The following is a 25610-nucleotide window of genomic DNA, read 5'->3' as shown; positions in this document are numbered from 1 at the left end:
ATATAAGGGTATGAGAATGAAGGAAAATCCCCACGGCCTCCTTCTTTGTGGCCCCTTGCATCTTGGAATGTTTTCCATCCCAAACAGCTGGGAGTTATAGGGCCAGATACACATGTGTGTGGGGTTCCCGGCCCAGGGGAGATGCCGCTTGCTGCACAGACTTCCTCTCTGGGTACACAACATGTTGAGGCAAAATGGAAGATAGCCACTTGGGAGGGAATTCATTTTATTCAAATAATAGCACCAAATAGCAAGATTTATGGCACGTATTTCTGGGAAAGTGCTCGGCAGCTATCAGATGCCTGTCTGTGTTCCCGCTCCCTTGGGCCCGCCTGCAGATATAGTCATAGCTTAACTCTAAGAATATATGACAAGGGCAATGGAGAGTGTAGTTTATAAATTATTTTCTGATGCTGTTTATGGATGATGAGACCATAGTTGGGGGGGGGGGGGCGTGGGTAGTGGCAGGACACAAGATCAATGGCGTCTGTGTCCTTAGCAGATATTCCAAAGACCTTGGAACACAGCTTTTCCTCTCAGAGAGAGACTAGTATCAACTCATCAGTCAGTACACTTTTACTCAGTGTCTCTGCGAGGCAAATAACCATTTTAGGAGACATGGAAGAGACCCCAAAACATTTCCAACATAGAGAGCTCTCATTTTAGCTGGAAAGGCAAGATATTCTGGTGGGTAGAGATAAGGGCCCAGAAGAGAGATAGGAAGAGAAGAAGTTAACACTGTCCAATCTCCTGCTAGGACAGAAGTGCTTAAATTACATTATCCCATTTGATCATCACCACGAGGTAACATCTTCATCCCATTTTATGGGTGAGAAGACTGAGAACAGAGGGGTTAAGTGACCTGCTCAAGGTCCCACAGCTGGGAAGTAGCAGTAAAGTTGTTCATTCTTGGTCTGCTTAATTCCGATGGGTCCAGAATCGAGGTGAGGTTTTCAAATTGGCTTCCCTATTGATTTTGTCAGGGATAAGCACCAATTTTAGAAAAACAAAATAACATTTGGCTGTACGTCCTCTTACTCAATTCACTAAGGTGGGGGGCACTGAGGAGATGCTAGCTGGAGATCTGAAGCTTTAATGTCTTCTCCTGTTGATAAACTATATTTCTACACAAGTAATTGTTCTTGCCCATCTGCGTTTCCACAGCCAGACTCTTTCCTGGCTGAGTGCTCCCTTCCCCCACTGACATCTTCTCTCTCTCCCTTCCTCCACACACACACACACACACACACACGCAAATCCAGACGCACACCTTCCCACCACACACCCATATGCAAAATAAAATTAGAAATACTGCGCGACTCTCAAGGTATTTAAGGAATGGAGATCTTCAATCAATATAACCCAAACCCAGCACTCCGGCCTCCCTCCCTCCCCAGCCAGTGGCGGGGGCCAGCAGAGCTTACAAAGAGGGCCCAGACAGCCATGATCTCTACACAAAGCAGCTCTAAAGGGAAAAAGGCTATTTGTGCTTCTCTGTGTCTGCCCTGTAGCCCCCAGAGTCACAGGGCTACCAGATTCTCAGAGACCAGCCCTTAGCAAGCTATGCTTTTGCTTACATGTAAGACCCCTTCAGAATATAAAAAGGTTTCCTGGCCCCCTTTTTATTTTGATGTATACTGATAAAACACAGAGAAAACGGTGTCTGCTGATTCAAAACTATAGGCCGAGCTGACAAACATATGGTCCTCGTTTTGAGGGATTGCCCTTGTATTAATCAACCAGATGAGAAAGCAATAAACATTTATTTATTAATTTAGCCTTCACCCAGAGGAGAGGAATAGGCCAGATGAGTGAGCTATGACAGCCCAGGAAATTGGGGTAGTGGTGACACCATTATGCCTGCAGTGTATCTAAAGCTTTCTCTGCTTCCTCCTCATCCCCACTGAAATGCACGGGGCCAGGTGTCCCCACCCTCTTGGTGCCTCTCAGTACCCACCTCAGAATAGTAGAGTCAGGAAGAGGAAGGACATAGGAACAGGGGGCAAGGGGTGGGGCTCTAGGCATGAGCTTCTGGTCTGGATAAAACCTTCTGCTGTCCTCCCTTCTCCCAAATGAGAGCTCCCCCTGGGTCTCAGGGTGATTCCGGGTGTCTAGAGGCTGAAGGCATATGCATTAGTTCGAACCCAGGCTCTGTCACTTCTCCGCTGTATGACCTTGGGTGTGTGACTTAGCTTCTCTGTGCCTCAACCTCCTCATCCACACAATGGGGATGACTGAACTTCTGCTGAGGATTAACAAAGCTGTCTTATGCTAAAGGCTTAGCACAGTGTCTGGTACGTAACAAGAGCCCAGTAAACAGTGGCAGTAATTATGAACTAATACTCAAATAGAGCTTGCCACGGGCAGGCCCTGTTTAACGGCTTTACATATATTGTCACATAATCCTCACATCTCTGTTTTACAGATGAGGAAACTGGAATGTGAAGATCACACGGCCGTGGATGGGGGATATTCAGACCCAGGCAGACAGGCTCCAGAGTTGGGGCTCTCAACGCCTCTGTACACAACAACGTGGATCATTATGGGTGTTGCCCCTGGCAAACTGAGCTCTCAACCCCCCCCCCCCCCCCCCCCCCCCCCCCCCGCCCAGGCCTCCCTCCTTCCGAGAGAGTGGGGAGCAGGGAAGGAAGGAGCAGATGATGGCTAACACATCCACATCAGCGCTGAATCCAGATCCCCCCAATTGGTGGCTGAAGTCCGGCAGAGCGCCCCAGCCCACTCCAGGGGAAAAGGGGGGGGGGCAAGTCTACGATGCTGAGAGGGGTGGCCAGAGCGCCGCCCCCAGGAGGGGAGGGAGGGGTGGCGGGGTTGAGGGGTGCCCAGCTGCCATCCCCGCCGCCTCCTGGCCCCCACTCGCTGGCGCCCAAGTGGGAGGACGGCAGCTGCCCGCTCCCTCCTCCCCACGTCCCCGCTACCTGCCCAGTCCCCGAAGCGAAGCGTGAGGAGGCTGCGAGCCAGCGGGGCCGAGCCCACAACTTTGCAGCCTCGGGGAGCGTGAGAGCCGGCGTCCGGGGCTCCTCTTGTCCGCGACCCGAGCTCGGTGAGTTCATTTCCCCACCCCTCTGCGGCGGTGCGGCGGCGGCGGCGGCGGCGGCGGCGGCGGCGCGGGGGGCGGCTTCCCCGGCGTCCAGGAGGCGGTGGCCGAGACGCCGGCGGCCGCCCGCGCCGCCAGCCTCGCTAGGGCTCCCGGCCGTGCCGCCCTCCGCCGCGGGCGAGGCGGCCGCCAGTGCGGAGCGGACAGCTCCCCGCGCCCCCGGACCGCCCGGGCGGTCTCCGCGCTCCCTGATCAGGTGCAGGGCGCGGGGGCCGCCGGCCGAGCGCCCCTCGCTCCCCCAGCCCCTATTCGCCTGCCAGGCGCCGCGGCGCATCTGGAGGCTGCTCCCGCGCCCCCCTGGCGACCGGCGTGGGGAAGACACTTGCTTCGCCGGAGACCGGAGCCGAGGGCTCTCTGGGGTGGGCAGCGCCCCCGCAGCCCCCGGGGGCGCCTGGGTGGGGGCGGTGCCCGGCCTCTAGCGACCACCCCCGGGCTTGCTCCGGGCTGAGTTCCTGTCGAGGAGATTGGCTCGCGCTCCCTGTAGCGGCCGCAGGTCCCCGGGGGTACTGGCACCTGCAAAGGGGACTCCAAGGTGATCGATCGCCCAATCCGGACGGGACAGCCTGGACGGAGGCCTCGTGGCATTTGCCCATCCTGGGTGCAGCCGCCTTCCCAGAACTTTTCCTGCGCCTAGGGCTCGCCGGCTCCTTAGCCCCTGGAAAAGTTCTCTCGGGCGCCGGGAATCCTATTTCCCGGTGGCTTCCGAAGCTGGGCAGGAACCAGGGCTTTGGGGGTCAGGGTAGAGTGGGGAATGAGGTGGGGGTGTTCGGCAGCAGGGGGTAGATCCGCCGAAAAGGCTGGCCAAACATCCACTCCTTCGCCCAGGGCGGGCTTGTTGGCATCGAAAGGGTTTCGGCGCCATCGGGGTTGTTTGGGTTCTCGCTTCAGGAGGGTGGGGGGAGGGCGCGAAGGGGGATTTTAATTTCGTCGCTTCAAATGAAAACGCTCTTTGCAAAGAAATAGCCAGGGCAGCCAGCGTCGGGGAGATGGGCTGACCAGGATCGGCTGACACAGGTATTCCGACTGCGCCCCCCTTCACCTCACCTGGTGCCTGAGCGCGTGTGTGAATGTATTGATTGTTTTAATTGATTTTTTTTCTAAAAGCCAGGTGGCAGCGGCTGCGTGTGTGATACACAGATATATACATACACAAACACAGATACCCAGGCACACACAGATTACACGGACAGAGTCATGCACAAGGAATGCCCCCCACATATACACACACACTCACCACACCACAACCACCACCACCCCCCCACACACACACACACACATCACAGACCTATAAGCACACATACCTCCAAGGAGCCTTAGGTTAGGGGTGTGGTCCCTGAGTATTGCCCAACATTGGGGGAGGGGGGTGGCCAGAGGGTCAGAGAAAAGGAGGTAAAGCAGGACTTCCAACAGGTCATTTCTCTTTGCCCCACTCCAAATTCTTTGCTTTCTCCTCCAAGGGAGTCTGGAGGAGAAATCCCAAACCTGGGCTCATTTCCACTGCCATAAAGGAGCGGAGCGCTGGCCCCATGCCCTTCATTCCCCCCACCCCCCACCCCCCAGACTGCCTCCTTGTGCCTGATTCCAGGGTTCTAAGAGCCTCAGAGGTTGCTCAAAAACCAAGCGGGCACTGGGAGATAGGGCCTGGCCCCCAGAGGCCAGTTGGGTCTTGGGGTTTGACACCTGCTTGGGCTCGGATTGGGGAAGAGAGGAGGCGTGATCCAAGGGACAGGGGTGGGGAGCTTGGGTTTCAGTGGGGCGGGAGCGACCAACTGCGCCCCCTGGACACTGCAGTAAGTCTTCCTCTCACCCTGGGCCCCTTAGGAATGTAATCGAGGATGCTGGCCCTGAGGCTGCTCAACGTGGTGGCCCCCGCCTACTTCCTGTGCATCTCCCTGGTGACCTTCGTGCTGCAGCTCTTCCTCTTCCTGCCCAGCATGCGCCAGGACCCCTCGGCCGCCTGGCTCTTCTCTCCCGCGCTGCTCCACGGGGCGCTCTTCCTGTTCCTCTCAACCAATGCCCTGGGCAATTACGTCCTGGTCATCCAGAACTCCCCGGACGACCTGGATGCCTGCCAGGGGCCCTCGACCAGGAGGGCCCCGTGCCCCCCGCCCAGCACCCACTTCTGCCGCGTGTGCGCCAGAGTCACCCTGAGGCACGATCATCACTGTTTCTTCACCGGCAACTGCATCGGCGGCAGGAACATGCGCAACTTCGTCTTGTTCTGCCTCTACACCTCCCTTGCCTGCCTCTACTCCATGGTGGCCGGGGTGGCCTACATCTCAGCAGTCCTTTCCATCTCCTTCGCCCACCCCCTGGCCTTCCTCACGCTCCTTCCCACCTCCATCAGCCAGTTCTTCTCCGGTGAGTGGGCCTTGGCAGGCAGGTTGTACCCTACATAGGGACCCTCCACCCCAACCCCAAGTTTGCCAGATTTAGTAAAGAAAAATACAGGATGCCCAGTTAAATTGTAACTGCAGATAAACAATGCATAACTCTTTTAATATAAGTATGTCCTAAATATTACATAGGGCATACTTATATTATTTTTAAAATTCTGTTAACAGGGTGCCTAGGTGATTCAGTTGGTCGAGCATCTGACTCTTGATCTTGGCTTAGGTTACGATCCCAGGATCGTGGGATCAAGCCCCGAGTTGGGCTCTGTGCTGATCGTGGATTCTCAATCTCTCTCTCTCTCTCTCTCTCTCTCTCTGCTCCTCTCCCCTGCTCATGCTTTCTCTATAAATAAAGAAATACATAAAGAAATATTCTGTTATGTAGCTGAAATTCAGGTTAACTGGGCATACTGTATTTTACCCGGCCACCTCCCTCTCCAACCGCCGCCCCCCCCCCCCATCCTCATTCATCATCTCCTCCTTGTTTGCCACTGACTATTTGCTCATAGAATTGGGTGGCAATCCAGGCAGTACACTTGCTCTATGCCAGACAGGGCTGGGTGCTGGCCATCCCTCCATGCAGTTTGTGAGGTACACCCATGCTATGACCTTCCTCTGCCTGGACTCCAGTCCTGTTCACACATTCCCCCAAGGATTTTGCCTTCCAAAGGTCTCGCCAACCAACCACAGTGAGACTGACCAGGGTGCCAGGCCAGCCCCCGCAGAAGGGTAAGCCCTACCCTCCTGCCCACTAAATTTGTCCCCACCAGGCTGTTCTCTAGCCTGCAGATGGCACAGAGCAGGGCCACCCTGGTTAGAGATGCAGCCGTGGTCAATGGCTCCACCTTCACATCACAGTGCTGTGGCACTGGCATGCGATTTGACCCTCCAGGGAGACTCTCACGCTTGCAGGAGCCAGGCATGTGGGCCTTCACACCAGCACTCTCTTGAGCACCCTGGTGGGGACTGTACTTTCTATAGTGTGCCCCCAAGGAGAGCTCCATGATTCCTGGCACAGAGGGACCTGGCTCCTGGCAGTTTACCTGGCCTTGAAATTCTCCCCTACCTCATTTCCTTCCATTCCATCCCTACCCTGGCCTTTGACTTCAGCTGACTTGTTTCTTACAGTTGCTAGCATGCATGCACGTGTGTGTCTGAGATTGTTATCTCCACCTCCCAGATGAAGAAACTTAGGCTCATATGGGATTGAATGGCTTGCCCAGGATCTTACTATTACTGACTAGCAGCCTCTGCCCCGCCCCCACCCCTGCTCAGGTGTTTAAACAACCCCCAGCAGCACGGGGAATCTCGCACACCATTGGCCTTTCAGGGACAAAGACAGACATTGCAGCTACATCCATTGAGATCCCAAGTTTAGTTTGATGTACCTGGGCTGGACCCTCATAAAAGTTCTGCTCCATTCTGGGGGAAGCCACCATTTTGGTCTTTGTTGGGTCTGCAGCCCGGTCCTTCACAGGAGCAGAACTGTTGTGTCCTTGGGTAGTGGGAACTCAGAAACTCAGGAAGGCCACAGCTGCGGGGTTGCCTTGAGGGCTGGTGGCTGAATTCGGCCCAGAACTTGGAACTCTGGGGCCTTCTGGATCTTGGCACGGGCCTAGGAGGCTGCTGGGACCAAAATAACCAGACCGGGGGAGGGGAGGTGGGCGGGCTAGGGGGTGGAGTGTGAGCACAGACAGGTGGAGGGATGAGGAGAGCCAGAGAGCCTGATTACACTTTCTTTTCCAAGTAGCATCATCACATCAGAATGAATGGTTCCAAAGGGAGGATCCTGAAATGGTTTGATTTGAGATAAGCCTGGGCTTGAGGCCTGTCCATATGTGCTAGGTTTGGGAGACAGGATAGAAGGGAAGAGGGGCTCTTACTTTGGTCTGGGGGAGAACAAAGCCAGTTGGTGACTACCTTGGGGCCCAGATCCTTGTTGCAGCACCCCTTTTTACCTCCTCCCCATACCCACTGGGAAAAGGGGGCCAAGGTTTCTAATCTCCAACTCTCCCGTCCCACCCATCATCCTCCTTTGCTGACCTTCCTTCTTCCCCCTCACCAGGCCTTCTCCCTCCCCACCCACGCATGCACCTGACCCCATCAGTGTCTCCCTTCCTATGTCTTCTCCTTCTATTCTCAACCCGAATGGTTGCGGGCACACCCTCTCTCATCTGCTCAGGAGGGCAGGTGGACAGGAGGGAAGAGGAGGGGATAAGCTGTTTAATAGATTGAGCTGTCCACAACTGTGGTACCGACCTGAGTCAGATCTGCCACAAGAGCACAGCATGGCTGGGAGTGTTGGCCCTCAGCTTATGCCAAGGAGGTGGGAGACTAGCCAGTTCAATTTTGGAAGTTGTCCTTTCTTTGGGCTTCAGGGGGTTGGTACAGGTTGTGTCAGCCCTCTGAGTCTCAGTCCTCTTATCTGGGAAATGGAGATGACACCATCTGACCTGTGTCATTGGGATAAGTGTGCCAGCGTGGTGGGTGCCACCAGAAAGTCCAGTAGAAGGGAAGGGGGACTAGCATTTGCTGAACATATAGTATGTGGATTATCACATCCATTTTAAAGGCTCAGGAGCCAAAAGCTCAGCAAGGTTAAGTTGCTTCCAAACCACACGAGTGTGACTCCAACCCAAGATTTGGACTCAGAGCTGCTAGCCTCCAGAGCTCATACTCTTTCCACTGCACCACACTGCCTCTGGAGCTGCTTCTTGATGAACGAGCTACTTTGGGTGGAAAAGAGGTTCTTGTCCCTGGCTGTCTATTAAAGATGCTGGGTGATGATCTGTCAAAGGTGTTATAGATGCTTGGTAGGAAGCAGAGATGGAAAGATTGGATGGTGTGACCAATCAGGCCCTTTAGGAAAATTCTGTGATTTTCTAAAAGAAGAACTATTATTAAATAATTCAGAGGAGCTGAGGCAGCTAGGCTGAGCAACTTCAAACACTTCAAGAGAAAGCAGGTCCCCAGAATAGCCTTTTGTAGCTGCTGCAAGGGGCCAGAAAAAGGCCACGAGGTCTTTTCCGCATGTCTTGATTTAGTGCCAGAAAAAAGCCTATGGAAAACAGCTTCCATCAACTCAGGCTTATCCTTGCAGCTGAGTTGCAAGGCAGGCCCTGCACTTGACAGCTCTGATGTTCTCACATCACAGCTGGAGGGCCATCTTTGCCTGTCAGCATTCCTGGAGCCTGGAGGGCACCATGGTCCCGGGATCCTTCATCCTGCACGTGGCTGCCTGAGCTAACCTGTGCTGACAAGGAAGAAGTGGGTCAGAGTCCGGATGGAACAGCCCTATGTAAGCCCTGTCCCACTGCCGCCCCATGCCAGCTGAGGGGCTGCTCCAAATGCCAGCTAGAGTGAACTCTCCATCCCCTGGGCAGCTGGACTTATTTGTCTCCAACTTTGCAAGGAGAAACCTTTCAAATCTCCTAGGGCTGAGGGCAAGATGAGGCTGTTAATGAGCAAACCTGAATCTGGCCCACATCCTCCTGGCTGTGGAGTCCACCGCTGCTCAGACTGGACAAATTTTAAAAGCCCAACCCTCGGAGGTCTGGAAACTGAGGACTGGGGAAACCAGGGAAGAGGTGGGTTGGAGCCAGGGGAATGCTGGAGAAGAAGGATGTGGTTGAGATTTGCAGAGGCTGAATAGATTGTAAGGTGGGGTCTCTGGAACAGGCACCCTCATCTCATTGGAAGGGGTGGAGGTTGGCTTGCACTGCAGGGAGAGAGGGGCTGAGGAGGGCTTTTGAGTTCTCTCCTGGACCCCATGCCCTAGCTGCTAGGCTGGTCAAGGTAGGTGTCTCTACCATGGCTGCCAAAGCTGCAGCCCATCCAGGACTCAAAGCCCTGGAAAGAAGGAGAAAGCTGGCTGGTCTTGGGAGCTAAATGTGAGCCCTTCTTGGATGTAGTCTCCTCATCTATAAATGACCCCCATCAGGGAGCAATGCACTGAGTGTGAACCAGAATGCTGGTCACTTTGTACACCATTTCCCTGAATCACGCAACCTTATGGAGTCATTGTTATTACGCCCATTTTACATATGAGCAAACTGTAACTTGGAGAGATTAGATAATTTATACAAGGCCACAGAGCCGGGAGAGTCAAACTTAGCATAGATTGACCACCCCAGTTCTGACGAAGAGTGTGGGATCTCTTATTCAGTGGATGTTTAAAACCAATGACAGAGAATGCTAGTTTGGAGGGGTTTGGAGAGGTCCTGCCCAAGGCAGGGAGCTAGACTGATGATCTTGGGGGCCTCTTCCAGCCTTAGCAGGCCCTGGCTGACAGCTCTGGCCAAATATTCTCGTGGCCATACTGTCCTCTTGTTAACATTAATGACTGAATTATTTTCTAAGTCAGCGCTCTGCACTGCCCTTGGAGCTTGTGACTTCTTCTTGATGACTAGGCCCTGTTCTCCATCATGCTGTCATTTTCCAGAGTCCTCCCCGCCAGTGTTCCCAGTTCTGTAGGGAGATGGGGCTGCAGTCAAGGCAACTGCCCAGGAGCCAGCTCCCTCCCCTGCATCCTCAGCTCACCCCCCTCTGCTCCTGAAAAAACACCTTCTCCCTGTTTCCAGATCACAAAGAGAAGGTAGAGCAAGACGGCATCTCTGACTCTAAGGAAATGGTGGCATCTAGGCACTGCCAGGAGAAGAAGCTACCTTCTCTTCTCCCCCACGTCCCCCAGTTCTCCCCTCTCACTTCAGGAGCCGTGGGCACTAAGAAAAAGTTAGGGCAACTAGTTCATCCTTCCTTCCCTCGCTGCAGCGCTGAGATTGCTACAGCATATAGCTTCAGTCTCATTAATCTCCCTCCTTCCCTAGTGGAAAGCGCCTGCATGGATCGCAGTTCAGTACGTGGCCTGGGTGTAAAGCGATTCTGGTCTTTCCCCTCCCCCCCGCAGGAGCTGTCCTCGGTTCTGAAATGTTCGTCATCCTCATGCTCTACCTCTGGTTTGCTATCGGCCTGGCCTGCGCGGGCTTCTGCTGCCATCAGCTGCTGTTGATCCTGAGGGGGCAAACCCGCCACCAGGTGCGGAAGGGGGTGGCGGTGAGGGCCCGGCCCTGGCGCAAGAACTTACAGGAGGTCTTCGGGAAGAGGTGGCTGCTGGGCCTGCTGGTCCCCATGTTCAATGTTGGAAGTGAGAGCTCCAAGCAGCGTGACAAATAGCAGGCATTCCCATCATTTCTGTGTGTGTGTCTTAACTCCTCCTGAACTTAAGACCGTGGCACTCTTGTCTCCGCCCATGACCCAATACAACCTTGAGCCAGTAAGGTCCTAGCATCCACCCCTGGTCTGTGACATATAGAGAACAGCGTTGGCTGGTGGATTGTGGCGAGAAGGAAAAATGGCCACTCAGGCATTGCTAGGCTCCCAAGAGCCAGCCAACTGCTAGGAGGCCTCTGCTTTTGTTCCTTCCCCCTTGGAGCTCCTGCTTTCCCCCTCTGCTGGGCTCATCCACTCTCTCCCATGTCTCATGTCATCACTGCTATTGGCTAGAGCTCTTCCTCTCAGACCCATGTTAGGATGGAGAGTGGATTCTTGCTGTTGGTATGATGCTCCCAGGACCTAGAGGTAGGCAAAAATGTTTAAAATTACCATGTGTGAGAGATAGCCAAGTCAGCTCTGCCAACTGCTAGGGAGGTTGAAAAAGGAGGTGTGTGTTCTTATTCTCTCTGTGGATTTGTGAGCAGTGGAAGGGAAACTCAGGAGCTTACTGCCCCACCCCCAAGTTGCAAAGCCTTTTCTCTGGGAGACAGCAGCCAATGGCCTGGATTTTCTAGGTGCTGTGTCTTTCCATCTTGCCCCATATGTCCACCCCAGCCCAGTCTGGGACCTGCCTTGATGCTTCCTTTCCTTGGCACTCTTGTAGCTTTCCCTCTGATGTCTAGTCTTTGGGGTCTTTGTTAGATATTGGGAAGGCAAGAAAGAAGGAAGAAGGAAAGGAGAAATACTGATAAGTGGGAGAAGCATGTGGTTGCATGACCATACAGAAGGGGACGTGTGCATGTGTGTGTGTGGGGGGGGGTGGTGGTGAGGAGTGTTGTGAAATTAGAAAATGCTTAGAGGAGGGGAGGAGAGAGGTCACACAGAGGTTGGGCACTGGGATATTTGGGAGATGAGAATGACAGGGGCAAATGGGCTCATTTCTGAAGGACATTCTAGCATCTAAGGCTGTTCAGTATTTGAAAAGCTGCCTGGGGAAGTAAAGAGTGTCCCACTGGAGGTATTCCAGCAGGGACTGGTCAGTCATCTGGCAGGCATGCTGTGGAAAGAATTTCTGCACAGGGTCAGGAAAGGGAAGATCCTTTCCCACCCCGAAGAGTCTAATGTCCTCTTTGTGACTGCCAGGTCCAGAGGCAAGACCTGTAGAGATGCCTGTGAAGTATTTGCTTTCACGAAGCAGGAAGAAGGCATGGAAGGGTCTGAAAATCATAATGCAAACCTTCAGGACCCTACTTTGCCACTGAGGAGGGGTCTCTGGTGAGACAGGACAGACTGGCTGTTAATGCTAGCCGAGGGGGTTGGCATTTGAGGAAAGGGAGATGGAGCAGTGTCAGGGGCAGGTAGGGGCCATAGCGGGAGAGCAAGGCTGGAAGGTCAGGCAGTTGTGAGGCCAGCCTTGGTTATCTAATTGGCTCTGGATGGGGGCACTGCTCTGTGTTCTGGGGCCCAGAAGATCGAACCTCTGGGGCATATTGGGGAGTGGGGACAACACAAGTGCCCCTTCTGACTGGATCCCAAGGCCAGTCTACCATCCGTGCAGGCAGCAGAGCTGAAGCCCACGCCCTACAGTGTCCAGCTGGCGGCCACAGGCACCCCAAGCATTGTCACACAACACTATGAGTTCTTGAGCAGAGCTCAGGAGCACTCTACCTTGGTCCTGCCTTCATGCCCCCTACAGGGCTAATGTAGTAATGGCACCACTGGCTCACACTCCCTCCCATTTTCATTCATTCATGCATCCTACATATATTTCTTGAGTGCCAACTCTGTGCCAAGTCTCTTCCGGGCACTGGTATACAATGATGAACAAGGCACACTCGTTGTAATGAGCACTGGGTGTTATATGTAAGTGATGAATCACTAGATTCTACTCCTGAAACTAATATTACACTATATGTTAACTAACTGGAATTTAAATAAAAACTTGAAACAAACAAAAATGATGAGCAAGACAATAAAATCTCTGCCATCAGGGGCATCTTGTCCCCGCCCCCACCCACTGAATCCCACCCCTTGGAAAATGGTTACTCTGCCATCTTGGTGTCAGCAGGGCAGGTCACTTGGAGGGGAAGGATATTGCAGAGAAGGCTGAAGAGGAGCCCGGGCTGGCTGGATGAAGGAATCATTGGGGAGCATCTTCACCCCCTACTTCTGGCCATACTGAAAAAGCGGGAGTGGAAGGGAAGAGATTCCTTGGGCAATCCAGACCTTGGCTCTTCCCTGACTGCAGAGCTCAAGCTTGGAAGCTAGCCATGCCATTCCCAGCCTCCTGGAGGCTCAGCACTGTGAGACTTGACATGGGGAGAGGAACTAAAAGGGAGACCTGCAGGATTCGGCTTCTGGCCGATTGGTCAGTGGGTGGTGACGGGGTGGGGGGGAGGTGTTTACCAGGTGCGGGACTTGAGTAGCATTTGTACACATGTCCCTGTATTGTTGATGAAGAGCATCAATAAAACATGTGGTGTTAAATTGGATTTGATGTGATCACACGGGCACTGTGGTTGGTAGCAGGGCAGGCAAGGCTGGAATGCACCGACACAGTCAAACAAGCTGTTGAAATATTTAAGGTAAGTATTAAAAATACTTCTGTTCTAGTAGGTAAGTAACCGTTGTCCAGACTCCCTGAGAACCCACTCCTGCTGCCCCAGCTGCTCCTGCTCCTCCCCTGGACTCCTGGCTAGCTTCAAAATCCAGCAATGAAAAGGGCAATGCCTGTTACCTGCATGGAACCCTCAGGAGTTTATTCCAACCCATCAGTCAGTGTCCTTTGTGACTGGTCAGGGTTTGTGCTGTGTGGCTGGTAAATGTGTGGATACCACCCCTTGTTAGTAGCAGGTCTATGTGCTGGGATCATGGACCCATGGGGGCCAGGGGTAGAATGTGTAACATAGGAACCTTCCTCTTCCTCCTCCCACTCCTTCCCATGTCAGAGGACAGGTGGGGAGAGAATGAAGAGGAGAAGCCACTTGATCCTCCATCACAGGTAGAGCTGACTGCCCCCTGAGGATCAGCCAGGGCCCCCTGACCTCTCAGCCCCTACAAAACTTGAAGACTTCAGGCTGCCCAGTCCTGAGGGCAGCTGAGAGTGGGTTAAGCCCTGCAGGGAGGGAGTGGTCCCTGAGCAGATGAATGGGCATGACCTCTGATGCATCCTAAAGATGAGCAGGCCTGGACTAGTAGAGGCACAACTACAAAGTGTTAGTTCTTGGGCTGTTGAAGAGCCTTCAGCCTAGGCCAGTGTTGTACATAGGTCTGCGTTCCCTGGACACATGCCAACGAGCAACCAAAAAGGCAGACCCAAGATATGCCGGCGGTGGGGTGGGGAGGGGATGAATGGAGCTGTGACTAATCTTCGGCACATTGTAGAGCATGGGCTGTCTACACTCCATGGGGCAGACACACCTGCCTTTTCACCATTGTATCCTAAATGCCTAGCAGGGGCTAGGCATATAGTAGGTGCTCAGTAAATATTGACTAAATGAATGCTTAGATTTTGTGCTCATTTGCTCGCTCCACATCTCTTCTTTGCTGTGCACACTGTGGGGCTGGAAGACAGATGAGACAACACTGTCCTCCAGGGGTTCACATCCTGGGAGAGGTTGCTGGGAAGCCCCAGAAGAGGAAGAGAGCATGTCCAGCTGTAGGGACCAGGGAGCTTCCATGTGTGCAGAGCTTGGAGGAATGGATGAGATTTGAGAAGGCAGACATGGATAAGAAGGCTTTCCAGGAAAAGGGAACTGGCCTGGAGCCCTGGAGTGATCATGGGATGGTGAGCATAGCGGCCATCATGGAGAAGCAGGTGGAATTAAATCTGGGAGTTGAGAAATCCTTATCAAAATAACACCAGAATTCTTCACAGAACTAGAACAAGCAATCCTAAAATTTGTATGGAACCAGAAAAGACCCCAAATAGCCAAAGCAATCTTGAAAAAGAAAACCAAAGCTGGAGGCATCACAATCCCGGACTTCAAGCTGTATTACAAAGCTGTAATCATCAAGACAGTATGGTACTGACACAAGAACAGAGACTCAGATCAATGGAACAGAATAGAGAACCCATAAATGGACCCACAAAATGTATGGCCAACTAATCTTTGACAAAGCAGGAAAGAATATCCAATGGAACAGAGACAGTCTCTTCAGCAAATGGTGCTGGGAAAACTGGACAGCGACATGCAGGAAAATGGACCTGGACCACTTTCTTACACCATACACAAAAAGAAACTCAAAATGGATGAAATCCCTAAACGTAAGACAGGAAATGATCAAAATCCTCCAGGAGAAAGCAGGCAAAAACCTCTTTGACCTTGGCCACAGCAATATCTTACTCAACACGTGTCCAGAGGCAAGGGAAACAAAAGCAAAAATGAACTACTGGGACCTCATCAAGATAAAAATCTTCTGTACAGCAAAGGAAACAATCAGCAAAACTAAAAGGCAACCAGGGAATGGGAGAAGATATTTGCAACTGACATATCAGATAAAGGGTTAGTATCCAAAATCCATAAAGAACTTATCAAACTCAACACCCAAAAAACAATCTAGGGAAGAAATGGGCAAAAGACATGAATAGACACTTCTCCAAAGAAGACATCCAGATGCCTAACAGACACATGAAAAAATGCTCAACATCACTCATTATCAGTGAAATACAAAACAAAACCACAATGAGATACCGCCTCACAGCTGTCAGAATAGCTAACATTAACAACTCAGGCAACAACAGATATTGGCGAGGATGCGGAGAAAGAAGATCTCTTTTGCACTGCTGGTGGGAATGCAAACTGGTGCAGCCACTCTGGAAAACAGTATGGAGGTTCCTCAAAAAATTAAATATAGCACTATCCTATGCCCAGCAATTGCACTATTAGGTATTTATCCAAGGGATACAGGCGTGCTGTTTCAAAGAGGCACATGCACCCCAATGTTTATAGCAGCGCTATTGACAATAGCCAAAGTATGGAAAAAGCCCAAATGTCCATCGACAGATGAATGGATAAAGAAGATGTGGTATATATATATACAACGGAGTATTACTCGGCAATCAAAAAGAATGAAATCTTGCCATTTGCAACTACATGGATGGAACTAGAGAGTATTATGCTAAGTGAAATTAGAGAAAGACAAAAATCATATGACTTCACTCATATGAGGAATTTAAGATACAAAACAGATGAACATAAGGGAAAGGAAGCAAAAATATGTAAAACAGGGAGAGGGACAAAACGTAAGAGACTTAATTATAGAGAACAAGCAGAAGGCTGCTGGAGGGGTTTTGGGAGGGGTGATGGGCTAAATGGGTAAGGGGCATTCAGGAATCTGCTCCTGAAATCATTGTTGCACTATATATGCTAACTAACTTGGATGTACATTAAAAAAAATCTGGGATTGGAGATCTGAGCAGAGGGGGTCTTGAATGGCAAGCTAAGAGATCTGGACCAAAGTTGACAGGGGAACCATTGAAAGTTGTGAGCAAGGGAACTACATGATTAGAAATATATTTCAGAAAGTAGGGCTTTGGTGGGTAGACCAGAAGTGGAGATGGTGGAGGGACTCAAGAGGAGGCATTTGCTATGAGCTGAGGGTGACATAACCAGGGTTTGGGTGGGAATACTGGCTGTGGGCTGGTAAGGAAGGGAAAGTATCAGAGCCATTTCACCGACATGGAGAATGACTGGAGGGGTCCTGGGGAGAAGGCCCAAGATGATCCTGAAGGTGAAGACAGAATGGTCAAGGTGACCTCAAATGAAAGGCCATCAGGAGCAGAGAAGATCACGACCCTGGGATTCAAGGTAATGGGGATCACTTGCCTCTGTCAGTGGCCCATCTGTTGGTGATTGATGCTACTGTTCTTAACTAACCACTCCGTAACCTTGCACTGGAGGAAGAGATTCATGGCAATCTGCACATCGTGCCATGCAGCACAACCTTCTGGCTGCCAAAGCTGGGAGAAACCATCTGCCTGCGGCAATAGAGGTCATGAGTGCTTGAAGCAACCTGAGCCCCCACCTGCTATAATGAAGAAACCAATCCTTAGGTCCCAGCAGCCACTTTTTAGCCAGTCTCCTTTCCCAGGATCATGGTTGTCTTGTCACTTCATGAATTTGGTCCTCCTGGCTCCTCTCTGTACTCAGAATCCTGCAACTGGCCTCACTGCTCCCCACATCTCCCTCCTCTGGGCATGCTCTCAAGGATGCTTGGAAGGCAGCTCCTCCTGCTGGGGGGAAAGGGAGGGGACGGGTAGGGAGCTAGGATGCATTGCTCCTGCCTTATCTGAGATGATTTGGAGATAAGGCAGAACCTTGGACCTGGTCACCAACCAGGATGAGCCTGTTGGTGGGGTTGGGGGGTCTGGGATAGTTCCTGATGTTGGTTTCTGCTTCTGTCCTCATTCCTCTCTCTGTGGGTAGTGCTGGCCCAGCTCCTCCATTCATTCCTCAGGCATTCATTGATGCCGACTCCATGCCAGGAATGATGCCAAGAACCAGGAATGCAAAGATTAATGAGACCTATTACTTGACCCCAGGAGGACCAAAGGGACGAGGACCAACTGCGGACAGTTATGAGGGAGGACAGGGTGCCACAGGAGGAGGAGAGCACCCTCTCGGTGGGTAGGCTGGAAGACTTCCCAGAGGAGGCAACGTCAAATTTATACAGGATGATTAGGAGTTGCCAGACAGGAAAGCAGGGCTGCAGGTAGGAGTACAAGTAGGGGCTGGAATGCCAGATGATTCCTGGGAGTTGTGAGTCGCCATTAGGAGTGATAGGGCATGAGTAAGCATCCTGTGGTCACAGTCAGAGTTTACTCTTCAGGCCACGTTCCCCATGGACCTGCCTCTTCCCTCTGATCGCTTCTTACAGGCTGTCTTGCTTGGGTGAGTCAAGCACAAACTGATGTCTACTTTTTTTCTAATGATCAGCACGATCCTCCACATTAGAGACCAAAGGCAGAGGGTCACGTTTATTTCCCCAGGGTTCAGTCCAAAGCTGTTGGAGAACTCAAACTGGGGACATCAGAGACACTTGGGCTCAAAGAAGAGCCTCTGGGAAGAACTCCCCATCACTCTTTCCTTCCCATAGAACTTCAGCAAGGGGGTTAGAAGGAAGTCATTTCTACTAAGATGGCTACCAGGGGCTCAGGAAGAAGGGCGACCTTTCATGATGTACAATCCTCTCATCCTGACTGGCGAGGCCCATGTTCCTTTCATGGCCCTCTGCACCGCCCTCTCCCCACACCATCACCTAGTGGCCCCCGCATGTTTCTTCCATTAGCCCTGAATGGTCCAGGGAAATTGCCCCTCCTGTATGGGTTTTGTCCCCCAGCTGAACCTTGGAGGGCAGGAATGGCAATGGTGGAATTCTCTGGTTTCCCCTAGCACCTAGCATATAGTATACAGCACTGACACCATTGTTGATGCATGAGTCACAATGAGTAATAATGACCAACATTTGCTGAACATTCACTATGTGAATAGGCCCTTGTCATACACACTTTACCTATAGTAACTACTTATTCCTCATAGCAACCCCTCGAGGTATGCTTTTTTATTACCCCTATTTTCCAGGTAAAGAAACTGAGGCCCAGAGAAGTTATATAAGCTTCCCAAAGCCATGCAGCTGGTAAGTGGCAGAGCTGGGATTCGAACTCAGGCTGTCTGCTCCTGAGTTAATCTTGTGAACCCAGACACCAGACTGTCTTTGTATTGTGGACTATTGTAGACATCCAATAAACTCCCTGCTGACAAGTAACAGTCAAGTTTTCATTCATTAATTCATTGATCAATCAATTCATTTAACCTACTGTTATTCAGCACCTGGTATTCAGTAGGCCCTGGTGGGTACAGAGAAAGGAATTAGGCACAGCCTCTGCCTTCACAGAGCTCACAGTAGCTGCTTAAGGTGACTGCGGGAGCAAACAGGCTGGCTTCAGGACCCTGGGATCCTTGGGATGTATCTGGTCCTTCCCAGGCTGATGATTATGGGCAAGTTGCCCAGGATGAAGCAGCTTCTTCCAGAGGCTAATTGTGGACGTCTGAAGACAGTCCCGGCTGGGGACCCTACCCCAGGTCACAAAGATGATGTCTAACCAGGGGAAAAAAAAAAGGCCTGAGCTGTTTCTGGGCTGCTGCCTTCCCAGGCAGTGTCAGGGTGCCCGCAGGAGGGGACCAGACACTGCCAGAGGCCTGAGCACAGCTGGCTTGTCTCTACACCCACCCCCTGGAGACCAGGGCATGGGGGCCACCAAAGACCCCAAAATGGAGCAGGCTCTGAGGAGAAAAACATCTGCCAAAGCTCATCTATGACATATGGGAGAAGAGAGGCCTCTGGAGGGGCCATAGCGATGGCTGGTGAAGTGGGATCACGTGTTAATGCCCCTCCCCCAGTTTAAGCAGCATTAGCACAAAGCTCTGCTGGCAGGGAGCAGGGCACTGACCTGGAACCCTGAGCTGAGAGCAACAGAGAACCAGCCGTGAGGCCTTCTGGGGAGGAGGCAGTCCCATGTGTGGGCTTCTTCCCAGAGTCCCCGTCCCCAAATGCCCCCTTTCTGGCCTGCTTGTGATGCCTGAAATTCCCACCAGTAATATCTCCTTAAAAACAGCATTGGTCCCCCAAACTCCTCCTTGCAAATTCTGGGATTTGCCTGAGCTGCCTTCTTCCTCTGCCTGACAGCTAGTTGAGAATTGGGCCAGGAGCGGTGTTCATAAGGGATTTCAGATAGAGAGTAGGGGGGCATGGCATCCCCCCATACTCTGAGGGGCAGGGGGCCCCCCTGAGCAGAGGGAGGGGTGCAGTCCTGGGACATTTCTCTGCAGCGTGGGAGAGGAGAAGCAGTAGGAACTAGGCCTCAGTGGGCAGAACTGAGCAGGGGGCTGCACATCCCCACCCAGGAAGTGGTATCTTAGAAAGATGACCACACTGAGTCCAGAGTGCCCACTGCTGCCGCTGCTGAGTCCCTGTAACCCTGGGCAAGTCACTGCCATTCTCAGACACTGGACTCCCTCTTTGACTTAACCAAGAATTGGACACTCTTGGCCTTCAGCGGGGCATGATGTTTGAATGACTCCGGAAAGGGCAAGCCACTCTGCTTTGCCACAGACCCCACCCCTCCCCACTACCCCACAGAGGGCAACCCCACACTCTTCCCTTGCCTGTTTGGCACCTGGAGGTTTCTGACTTGTGACTCTTGAGAGATTAAGCTTCAGGAGAGCCAAGTTCTAGTCCCAGCTAGGCCCTACGCCACACGCTGTATGACCTTCCCAGGTCTCTGGGCAGCCTGGCAAAACTGCTTAGCGTTTTGTGCTGTGGACGGTGGGGGGGAAGGTAGGAATAGTGCTGCAGAGAAAAAAGCAGTGAGGGGTAGGATTCAGAGATGAGAGGACAGGGAACGTGAAATAACATGAAGTTGATTTTGATGGATTCCCAGCCAGCAGAGGTCACCAGTGGCAGGGGAAGGGCTGTGCCCGCTTTTATTCAGGCTACAAAGATTGCTCGCATGGTCCAGGTGGAAAGGGAGCCAGGAGACCCGAGGAGGGACGCCCGCCGAGGGGGCAGCCAGGTGAGCGGCCATCGAGGTCCCTCCACCTGAGCACCCGCAGCCCAGGCAGAGAATGCGCTGCTGCGGGATAGTTTAATCAACAGAGGAACAGGGGAGGGGACGCGCGGCTCGCCGGAGAAAGAATTTAATTAGCAACGCTTTCAAGAAAGAAAATTAAATTACAGGAAACAGTGGTGCACTCTGAGGAACACGAAACGCCTAAACCGATTCCCCAGACCCCCACGTGCGCCGGGACCACAGCAGGTGGGACGCGGCCGCGCGGGGCGGGGCCTCAGCCGCCTCTCCCGCCCGACTTACCCGGCGCCTGGCGTCCCGGCACCCGCTGCGGTGGCCCGGCTCCGCCGGAAGGGGGCGCCGCCGGGCCACAGCCCTGTTCTCCAGGCGCCCGCGCTCCCGCGCGCGGCAAAGGTGGGCTCGGAGAGGACCTGGGCGAACCAAGCCCGGGACTGAAAGGGCTGCTGGGTGTCTTGCCTCGCCGAGCCACACAGGGCTTCGCGGGCGCAAAAGGGCGAGATTTGGGTCCCGTGCTAATAGTGGTCTGACCCGAGACTCATCCAGGGAAATGGAGTCACAGAGTTCGAGGACCGGGCAGCCTTGTCCGCATCCCGCCCCCTCCCGGGTGCAATTCCTCACAGGCCCAGGAAGTCGCCCAGGAACACACAGCTGGTAAGTCATGACACTGACATCACACCCCATTGGCCTCTGAGTTCTTCTCCAGCAGGGGAACACCGGGTTTTGATCCCCAATCCCTATCATGACGCTTCTCTCATAGTAGCCACTCAGTGAGGATTTGCTGAATGAATGGTAGGTGTTTTCTTGGTTGTCAGAGCCGGTGCTAACAGCTGAGAGGCTGGGAAGATGAAATGACACCGTGTGTGTAAAACACCTGGCACCACACTCGGACCACTGTGAGCATCTAGTCAAAACTGGTGCCAGTGCTTCTCAAATTTGCCAGTGTGCGGGAATCACCTGGGGATCCGGTGAAAACGCGGGTTCGGAGTCAGCTGGGCCTATGATTCCGCGCTCTGACAGGCTCCCAGGGGATGGCGCTGCTACTGATCACTTACTGATGGCACCAGGAGGAGAGGGCCAGCTGAGATGGTCTGGGTTCAAGGTCAGCCGTTCACTTTGTCCTTAGGGACAGTGAGCAGCAAACCAGCACAGTTCCCAGCCTGCCTCCCCCGCCCTGCTGCGCCCAGAACAGAGCCCCTCCTTGGCACCCGCCCTAGTCCCTCCTCCCCACCAGCCCCGAGCCCAATATCAGTCCCGTGATAGGGAGTCCCCGCGTAGTTCTTCCAGCCTGGTCTGCACATGTGCAGTCACCTGAGGAGCTTGAAAAATTACTGATGGGGGTGGGAAAGGGGGAAGTCCTACCTCCTGGAGACTCTACTAGGATTCGTCTGGGGTGTGGCCTTGGCATCTGGATTTTAAAAGCTCCCGAGAGGCTGTCACTGTGCAGCCAAGGCCAGAGAGCCGCTGCAGTGGGGTGCCTGAGGAGGGCAGCAGTGCGAGCAAGTGGGGCTTTACAGAAGTTCACCTGATGCAGCATGGAAGGTGGACTGTACTTGAGCCTGGAGGCAGAGTCACCAGCCAGGAAGCTGGGCCAGATATGAAACGGAGGCTCCCGGTGAGGGTGGGGCCGACAATCAATACTCCAGATTCCTCTATAGCTCCCCACCCCCTGACTGTGTAGCCCTGAACAAGGGTGAGGCTTGGGACAGGCTGGGGAGAACGTGTTTGCCAAGTACTCTGCAGGGTGTGTACTTCAGGAGGGGCTCTGTTCTGGGTGCAGCAGGGTGTGGGAGCAGGCAGGGAGCTGGCCTGGTCTGCTGCTACTCCATGTGCAAAGTGAAAGACTGACCTTGAACCAAGGCGGGCTCAGCTGGCCCTATCCTCACTCCTGGAGCTTCACGTTTCACCTATAGTAACAATCTTATGAGTACTGTTTATTGAGCACCCACCATGTGGGGCCACTGGACTAGATACTTTATACATTATGGCATAATAATCTTTGAGAGTAGATAGTAACCTAACAAATGAGGAAACGAAGCCCACAGAAGTCATCCAACTTGCTAGGATCATACAGAAACCAACGGGATCCAGACCCAGAGCTATGATATTTCCATTCCACCATGATGCCTCTACTCAGTCTCTTTCCTTTGCCAAAAATGCTGGCCCTTTCCTCTCAGCTAATCTAAACTGCACCATATGCCTCGACTGGGCTCAAATCTCAACTCCCCTAGAGTTCCTTTTCAGGCCTTGGAGAGCTCCTGCAGCTCTGGTCTGTAGGTGGCCTTGGGCACCAGGCCACACTACCCAGTGTCGCTGCTTTCCCGGTGAGTCACATCTCCTGGCTCAGCTCTGAGGGCTCCAGGGCCGGGACCTCATGTGCCTTTCTGTGGGCCCTGGGCCTTCGTAAGTGTTTGGCGCTGCCAGGGCCGGGACTAGGGTGAGGCAAGTGAGGTGCCTATGGTACAGAACCTCAGAAGGTGCTCACGCTTGGGGTCACGTGAATGTTCCTGCCGGCCGCAGCTGCGAGAATGCAGTGAGAATGCGGACGCAGGTGCTATTGTGGGTGAGCTCAAAAATCTGGGAATGTGGTGACAGATGGTAACTAGACTTGTGGTGGGGATCATTTCATAATGTATAAAAATATCAAATCACTATGATTAAACCTGAAACTAACAGTATATTGTATGTCAATTATACTTTAATTAAAAAACAAAAAGTCTGAAGGTGAGTCACCAAACAGATAATCCACTTGTGAGAACTCTCTCCTAGTGTGCCTGGGCGGGTGTTGGGGTGGACTTAACTAATATATTGTGCCTGTATCAACACTTCTGTTCTCAGTTAGTAGCTTAACGTTAAGGACCCTTCCTTGCCCTAATCGAAGGATGATAACCCCCCAGGTTATCAAAATGTTAATCTTTAAAATAAAAGTAGAAGTGAGTAGGACATATCACCTTGCCCAGATTTACACACCCAACTTTGGATCCATAAGACCTAGTGAGACCCAAACCAACAAAGGGTGGATGGACTTAATTGATGGTCATTGCTACCCTCCCACTAGAATATCAGCAGAGATGATGCCTGTTTTGTTTACCACCCACAACTAGGTCAGTTCCTGGGACATAAACGTGCTGACAACTTTATGTATTTGTTACTCTGAAGTAACCATGACAATGTCTACATCAGGTAAGCTTCAGGAATCATTAAAACTTTCACAAGAAGCAGAAATGATCAGGGTTTGAGAAAAATACAAATTTGAGGGGAGGGAGGAGCAGGAGTGACAAATCAAGTAGTGAAGACCCCAGGTTTGAGGATTTTTAAAGGTCCCCAAAGTGGGACCTGCCTCTAGGGCGGACCTGTGATGTCAGGGGCCTGCTCACTTCTGAGCCTCAGGGTCCCAGAGCCCTTTTCCTCTCAAAAACCAAAATCAAAACCAAAACATCAGCATGGCAGGCATTTACCATTGAGTGTGAGCTCCCACAATGCCCCCAGTCCTGCAGTTGGTGGGGGCCAGGAAGCCAGACCTGTCACCATGGCCCAACCTGACTGGTACAACCAGCAACATTAGCAACTTGGTAGCTAAAGGCTTCACAGTGTAACTGATGCTTGGAAAATGCTTCAAGAATGAAAGCAGCATAGACTGTGAAGCACAAACTTCCAAATATATCTTGAGTAGACAAGGATCAACTGAAAGGCTTTTAAAAAAAAGGGTTTTCACCTTCAAGTTATTCTGGCCCTTCTCGGGCCTGCTGGAGCGTGAAAACCGTCAGTGAAAACCCCACGTCTAAATGCTGCCTTAGCTTCCCCGTCAGCTGTGGGCATCCTGGGCTGTTTGTTTTGGCGGTTCACTGCCTTTCCTCTGTGTGTTTTGCTTAAGTGAACACTCATTTGCATTTCCTGAGCAGCTCAGTAATAAGAAGCCCAGAGCCTTGCTGAAGAACAGAGGGGAGCAGGAATTAAACACTGGCTAGAGGACCGCTAGGCCTCCGGAACCAGGCCTTCCCGCATTTGTTAAATATATTGCAGGGCCCGCTGAGGGTGCGGGTTTTTTATTTGTGGGCATCTTTAAGTGTCTTCTCTTCCCCTGACTTTGCAACAGATTATGCATTTGTACATGGGATGGGTAAAGACGGGTGATTGCAACCTGGCTGTCGTAGGGGTGGTTCCCGTTTTGCCATCTACAGGTAGCAGCAGCTCTTGGTTTCTCAGCCTCACACCCAGCAGCTGCCGTGCTCTTAACCCCAAATGGAGGGCAGGCTCCAGGCCAAGTGCTCCTGTCTGCCCCCCAGCGGTCAAGGCTTTTGGTGGGGGGAGGGTTGCCGGAACAGTCGGCCGCCTGTTAGACTTCCACCGGAAGTAGCGAGCCCCTCCTCCAAGCCACTGCAGTTCCTTAGATAGAGTCTTTAGGAAAACTAAAGGCAGCTATTTTCACTCCTGCTCTCAAGCCACTAGGAAGGCCCGGCTCCAAACCCTAATCTTCCAAGCTGCCTGGGCCCTCACGCGGGCTGGCCTCGGGATCCTGCTTCCAATTTTCAGTCCCTTCCTTTCCTAACGGCTTCCGCCCACTCGCTGCGTTAACTTCCTGCTCCACAGGCTTTTCTCTTTCTTGCTCATCTCCTCCAGCTGCTGTAATTTGAGGCAGGAACCATACAGACTGTTCTTCCAAGCAATTCTCTAACGGTTTGCATAACTGTCCTTCCGAGAGAGAGAGAGAGAGAGAGAGAGAGAGAGAGAGAGAGAGAGAGAGAGAGGAAAGCCACGTGCTCTAAGAACGAGGCAGGAATTCTGAGTGGAAAAGGCCGGAGTAGTGGTCGCAGGACGCCAGGGACCCACAGAATATCTCCTTCCGGGAAGCCAGTCAAAGGCTGGGTTGATATTTGCTGTCTTCCCATTAGTTGGAAGTGAGACTTTGGTAAAAGACAGTCATAATTATTCCAAGCAAATGACAACTCGTAAGGGTGTAATGCCCTCACTTGCATTCTGCTGATGGGTTCGAGTTGCAGGAGGCTGCCTGGCTCTGTGTTGCGATCTCAAAACACTTTAGAGACGGCACTGTTTTGCACCTCACCAACATCTTGGGATGCCAAGCGAACAGCAAGATCACACCCTCCTATGATAAAGGAAACTGAGGTAGCAGAGATAAAGGCTGCTTCCTACTGCCTCTTCCTCCTGCCCTTCTGATCGGGCTGCCTCCAGGAGGACCTCATCTCCACCCCTCTTCCGCGCAGATGCAAGTGATACCCAGGAGGCTGGGAACAGAATAAAGTCCTCATCAAGTACCACCTCATTTACATGGTCTATGACTATT

At 52.5% G+C, this 25610-nt stretch overlaps 2 protein-coding genes and 1 long non-coding RNA gene across 6 annotated transcripts in view; 2 read left to right on the top strand and 1 right to left on the bottom strand.

Annotated features, from left to right (window-relative positions):
• Nucleotides 1–25610, bottom strand: part of TMEM63C (transmembrane protein 63C) — a 130116-nt gene that overhangs the window by 101963 nt on the left and 2543 nt on the right. The gene's annotated exons all lie outside the window — the stretch shown is intronic.
• Nucleotides 2948–12732, top strand: ZDHHC22 (zinc finger DHHC-type palmitoyltransferase 22). Of its 4 annotated transcripts, none has more exons than XM_058739816.1 (3): nucleotides 2948–3061; nucleotides 4937–5476; nucleotides 10415–12732. In XM_058739816.1, the coding sequence occupies exons 2-3, from the start codon at nucleotides 4951–4953 to the stop codon at nucleotides 10678–10680; spliced, it is 792 nt and encodes a 263-aa protein (XP_058595799.1). In that variant the 5' UTR covers nucleotides 2948–3061; nucleotides 4937–4950; the 3' UTR covers nucleotides 10681–12732. The 4 variants fall into 4 exon arrangements, with proteins under 4 accessions (XP_058595799.1, XP_058595802.1, XP_058595801.1 ...); XM_058739819.1 differs by lacking the exon at nucleotides 2948–3061 and adding an exon at nucleotides 3366–3474; XM_058739818.1 differs by lacking the exon at nucleotides 2948–3061 and adding an exon at nucleotides 3512–3647.
• Nucleotides 20615–25015, top strand: LOC131517556 (uncharacterized). The gene is made up of 3 exons (XR_009264653.1): nucleotides 20615–20959; nucleotides 23410–23488; nucleotides 24926–25015. It is a non-coding gene; the product is annotated as an uncharacterized LOC131517556 (long non-coding RNA).

The sequence above is a fragment of the Neofelis nebulosa genome, chromosome 7 (genome assembly GCF_028018385.1).
Source record: "Neofelis nebulosa isolate mNeoNeb1 chromosome 7, mNeoNeb1.pri, whole genome shotgun sequence".
In the NCBI taxonomy this organism is placed as follows: domain Eukaryota; kingdom Metazoa; phylum Chordata; class Mammalia; order Carnivora; family Felidae; genus Neofelis; species Neofelis nebulosa.
This window is presented reverse-complemented; position numbering and strand designations above follow the sequence as displayed.